Below are 5,877 nucleotides of genomic sequence, written 5' to 3'. Positions count from 1 at the left end.
AAATGTAATTTGAGAATTTATAAATCATCAAAAAATATATTTGAATTGAATATATTTTAAGTTGAAATTGAATTTGAATATTTACCTCATATACCTACGTTTATGTATTATAATATTATCAAATCTATAAAAATCAAAAATCTTATTATCTTATCTTATTTTGGTTTTATTTTATTGCAACTTATTCGATAACGACTTGTATTAAGTATTTATGTATTATTTAATTATTATGTTAACGTTAAGTTTGTAGTACCCAAACGTGTCTTGTATAATATGCGCATTACTTAATTATAGTATTTATAATCAATGATGTGTGTACCTAAACATGGTGATGTAGTATGTAGGTAAGTTACCAAAACACTTCTGATTCTATGGTTATGAACCAGTTGCGCCTAAAATAAAATTTGTATTTTACGGTCAATAAACCAATTTTATTGCGCCACTTATATTTTACAGTTATATATTTATGTAGGTATATCAGGTAGATTATAAAATATGTACTAATTAGAATAATATTATAGACAATTACTGTATAACAATTGAAAAAAATGATGAACAAATTTTTTTATTAAATCTGAAAAAAATATTCTGTAATATACATTGAATAATATTACAGTAGTGAATTATTTGATTGTAATTTTATATTTATGTTTATTAGATTATACATGTACCTACATAATTGACGTTCATGTTCATTGCATACCAATAAAAATAATAATATTATATGCTAGAGCTATCGAAAAAAATAAATATTATTAGGCCGTTATTTGGCTCAATTCATCAACTCAGAGAGTGCAATTTTGGTATATGAAAAGGTAATTTTAATTTTTCCAATATAATATGTCCAAACGTTGTCTTGATTTTTCCCCTGCAAACGTGTTGGATTTTGGGTCAATGTGCGTGCAAACTTTCACTGTCTTCACCGCAAAAATCAATAGCTCCACCGTGGTGACTCCACTTCTGAGGTTGACGCTACTTACATAGTATTCTACAACAGCAATTGGTCCCTCGCAGCTATTATAAATACAATAGCACACCTATAGCTCTAGGGCTGACGCCTTCCCCCTAAATAAAAACTATTTTTCATATGCGCGATTATACAATTGGTATTGTTATAGTACATTAGGTAGTACCTATACCTACATAATTTTTTGTCAGAAATATAACATATAATTAGTAATATTACAATAACGATACGTATTTTTATTATTTTGCTTATTTGATTAATATAATAATAATAATATCAAAATATCAATATATTTGATTATATTAATCAAATAAGGAAAATAATAAAAATACGTAGGTATCGTTATTGTAATTACTAATTATATACCATTATATTATGGTAAATAGTACATAGGTAATAGGTATGGATTAATAGTTGTATACAATATGCAGATAAGGTTTGTGGCAATCGCCTATCGCTATGGTTTCGTCTAAAATTATTATTAGATTTAAAAGTATAGGTACGCGGTTAGGTTGAGCGGTCGTAGGTCGATAACGTCGATAAAAATAATAATATTATTACAACAACTGTCGACTGCCGATGTGAAGAAAGTCAAAAATCAGTCGTATAATATTATGAGTGGCGTGGCAAAGGCTGCTTTTACTTGTTTGAATCCTAGCTGTGACTCGACCTTAATTGTCTGTGGGTCCCGAGTGGGTTCGAGATGGTAGCAGTGGCGGCGCTAGGCGTGGGCGAAGTGGGCCATTGCCCACGGCCTCGCACCTCAAAGGGCCTCGCGTTTCATAGGGACTTATAATTAACCATAGAAAAATATGGGAGAAGTATCTATACAAAAATTTTTGTATCCATGAAATTATTTTATTAAAAAAAAAATCATAAGCATAAATGTTATATTTCGTCATATTTAGTCATTACTAAAAGTACCAGATCACACTATGCGTTTTGTCGGTTGCCGATCGGCAAACGACCGCGACTATTCTATAATTAACATATAAACCGCGTTATCGGGGCCAGACTGACCGATTCGGCGAACCGATTTTATCTAAACTCGATAACGTAATTTCATTTTGACAGTTGTTGTTAGTTCAATTGGTTGTGTTTTATCCTCGTTTCTGTATCGATCGATTACCGAAAATTATATTCAATTTAATAATATTTAACGAAGCAAAAATCATACCACACGTACCTAAGTTGTAAGTATAAAACTTTATTAATTGTGTTTACATTTTCCATTGTTTTTTTTTTGTTTTATGATATTAGTTATAAAATTATTTTATTATAATATGAAAATAACATAATCAGTATGGAAAACGATTTATTGTGACAGAATAGATATACCTATAATAATAATTTTTTATAATAGGGAAGTATGGAAATAATATATTTTAGTATGTTGTATTGGAAATGTTAGTTAAAACTTTAAGAACTAATAAATAATTGTAATTTGTAATAGAATATTATTTGTATTATAAATATAATTTAATAAATAATAAAATAATAATTTTATAAATATTACATAATAATTTATTATTAAAATATAATTAACTATCCATATGTAGGTATCATGTCTGGATCTAGTAGAGACAGAGATACTGGTCGGAAATGGGAATCTGGTGCTTCCAAAAGAAAGAGAAAAGCTGAAATGATGCAAGTGAACCAAGCTATGAGTACTAGTATGATGAAATTTCTAAACAAAACCAGTACATCAACAACTACAGACTTAGACGAACCTAATGCCAAAATGGATTTAAATGAAGGAATTTCAAAATACAATGAAGAATTGACAAAAGAAGTTGAAACTAAGTCTGATCTTGAAACTTCTCCGCCAATAAATACTTTTGAAAATAAAGAAATTACTTTTTATGTTAACTCTAATATAAATAATATTTGCGATTTAGAGATGCACAAACAAGAAATTGTTTTAAGTGAACCACTAATGAGTTTAGACCCAGCTACAGACTTAGACGAACCTAATGCCAAAATGGATTTAAATGAAGGAAATTTATCCAATAAAATTTCAAAATACAATGAAGAATTGACAAAAGAAGTTGAAACTAAGTCTGATCTTGAAACTTCTCCGCCAATAAATACTTTTGAAAATAAAGAAATTACTTTTTATGTTAACTCTAATATAAATAATATTTGCGATTTAGAGATGCACAAACAAGAAATTGTTTTAAGTGAACCACTAATGAGTTTAGACCCAGCTACAGACTTAGACGAACCTAATGCCAAAATGGATTTAAATGAAGGAAATTTATCCAATAAAATTTCAAAATACAATGAAGAATTGACAAAAGAAGTTGAAACTAAGTCTGATCTTGAAACTTCTCCGCCAATAAATACTTTTGAAAATAAAGAAATTACTTTTTATGTTAACTCTAATATAAATAATATTTGCGATTTAGAGATGCACAAACAAGAAATTGTTTTAAGTGAACCACTAATGAGTTTAGACCCAGGGAAATGGGTGTTTCCGTTATCAGGTTCACAGCGTCACGATTTAGTTCAAAATGGTCCTCAACAGATGCTAGATACTTGCGATGAAAATTATCCTTTAGACAATAATAAGAGACATTTTTCTAACTTCCACTATACAAGAAAATTAAGTAATGGCGAAACTCAACATCGCAGATGGCTAGTTTATTCTCAATCTCAAGATAAAATATATTGTTTTCCGTGTACAGTTTTTTCTAATTTACAAACACAAATGATTCGTGAAGGATGTTGTGACTGGAAACATCTAAGTACAATTTTGCAAAGACACGAAAAGAGCAAAGAGCACATGGTGTGCATGATTAAATGGGTAGAATTTGACAAACGAATTAAACTCGGGAAAACAATAGATCAAGAAAATGAAAAACGGATTCGTGAATCACAAAAGCATTGGTACAATTTGTTTGAAAAATTAATTAATGTAATAAATTTCTTAGCCTCACATAATCTATCATTTAGAGGTCATCGAGAATCAATGAAGTTAGATGATAGCAATAACTCTGGAAACTTTATTGATTTATTAAAATTATTGTCCAAATATGATCATTCATTACAGAACCATTTTCAACTAATTAATGAAAAACAACTGGCACAACATTATTTGAGTCATGATATCCAAAATGAATTAATTAAACTTATGTCTAAAAAAGTAATTGAAGAGATTATTAGTAAAGTAAAACTAGTGAAATATTATGCTTTCATGCTCGACTGCACTAGAGACATAAGTCGCGTTGAACAGATGTCCATTATTTTAAGATTTTGTAATACGTCAACCGGTGATATAGAAGAACATTTTATTGGATTTATTGCTGTTGATTCCACAACAGGGGAACATTTAACAAACATTATTCTACACGAGCTAAAAAGTAATGGTTTAGATATTCAAGACTGTCGTGGACAAGGTTTTGATAATGGCGCGAATATGGTAGGAATAAACAAGGGTGTTAAAACACGAATATTAAATATTAATCCAAAAGCATTCTTTGCGCCTTGTGGTTGTCACAGCTGGAATTTGATTTTAGTAGATGCTGCTAAGTCTTCCATTACAGCTACAACATTTTTTGGCTTTATTCAAAAAATTTATTTGCTCTTTTCAAAATCTAGTAAACGATGGGATCTTATTAAAGATAAATTAAAACTAACATTAAAGTCTTTATCTGAAACAAGGTGGGAAAGTAGAATTGCTGCAGTCAAAGCAATATTATTTCAATTTGACGATATCATTGATTGTATAAATATACTTAAAATGCAAATAGTAGACGCAGAAACTCTATGTGATTGTGAAGCCATTTTAAAAGAAATGTTAACATTTGAATTTATTGTTGCAATACATGTGTGGTATGAAATTTTACTTCGTGTAAATAATATAAGTAAAATCTGGCAATCAGTTCAAGTTAATTTAAAAATGGCTGTTGATTCTTTAAATAATTTTTGCAATTGGATTCAAGAATATCGTGATATAGGATTCAATAAAAGTATTATAGAATCTCGCCAGTTCATAGAAAAAAGTAGTTATGAAATAGAATTAAATTTTAAAAACAAGAGAATAGCAAAGAAGAAAAAAATGTTTAGTTATGAACACACTGATGAACCTATAGAGAATGGTGAAAAAAAGTTTAGAGTTGACTTTTTTAACAGCATGATTGATGGAATTCTACATGACATTAAATGGAGATTTAAATCATTGAATGAATACTTTGAATATTTTGGTTTTATTTATGATATGAATATTTTAAGATCCATTTCCAAAGAAGATCTTTATAAGCATTGTTGTGATTTAGGTACAGTTCTTCAAGAAGGTGAAAAGAGCGACATTCAATCATTTGAATTATACGAAGAATTACAACTCATAATTTCAAGTCTACCAGACTTTATTAAGGATGCAAAACAACTCATCAAATACATAATAGAAAATAATTTACAAGAAATATATCCAAATGTTTATATAACAGTCAGAATTATGCTCACTATTCCTGTCAGTACAGCTTCAGCAGAGAGAAGTTTTTCGAAGCTTAAAATAATTAAAAATTACCTACGAAATACGATGACACAAGAAAGACTCTCAGCATTAGCAGTTTTGTCCATTGAAACGAAAATTGCAAATAATTTAAATTACGAAGATATACTTAAAACATTTAGTGAAGCAAAAAGCCGAAAAGTCCATTTCTTGTAAATAAAAAAAATGAAACTTCTAACAGTATTATTAATTTAAAAAAATATGTATTTAATTTTATAATTATGTTTAAATAAAATTATATTGACTACTTTGCAAATAAAAGGTTAATAATTAGAGTTTATTGTTTTAAAAAATTGTAAATCTTAATATTTATTAAATAACTATTGTTACTTAAATGTTTATTAAAAAAATTTTAAAAAAGGGCCTCTTTAAGTCTACTTCGCCCACATATTAATTT

At 28.3% G+C, this 5,877-nt stretch overlaps 1 protein-coding gene across 1 annotated transcript; it reads left to right on the top strand.

The window, feature by feature from the left end:
* Positions 1-2,867: 2,867 nt before the first annotated feature.
* Positions 2,868-5,636, top strand: LOC132941980 (uncharacterized). Its single transcript, XM_061010264.1, has 4 exons — positions 2,868-3,014; positions 3,123-3,269; positions 3,378-5,067; positions 5,416-5,636. Exons 1-4 carry the CDS (start codon positions 2,868-2,870, stop codon positions 5,634-5,636), a joined length of 2,205 nt encoding a protein of 734 aa, XP_060866247.1.
* The last annotated feature ends 241 nt before the right edge of the window (positions 5,637-5,877 follow it).

This window comes from Metopolophium dirhodum, chromosome 1, assembly GCF_019925205.1.
Source record: "Metopolophium dirhodum isolate CAU chromosome 1, ASM1992520v1, whole genome shotgun sequence".
NCBI lineage: Eukaryota > Metazoa > Arthropoda > Insecta > Hemiptera > Aphididae > Metopolophium > Metopolophium dirhodum.
The sequence above is the reverse complement of the archived record's forward strand: the minus strand, read 5'-3'. Positions and strand labels throughout refer to the sequence as shown.

Coding starts and splice junctions, on each gene's coding strand:
- LOC132941980 (XM_061010264.1), top strand. CDS start 2,868: ATGCACAAACAAGAAATTGTTTTAAGTGAACCACTAATGAGTTTAGAC. Junction 3,015..3,122: donor ATGAAGAATTGACAAAAGAA/GTTGAAACTAAG, acceptor TGCGATTTAGAG/ATGCACAAACAAGAAATTGT. Junction 3,270..3,377: donor ATGAAGAATTGACAAAAGAA/GTTGAAACTAAG, acceptor TGCGATTTAGAG/ATGCACAAACAAGAAATTGT.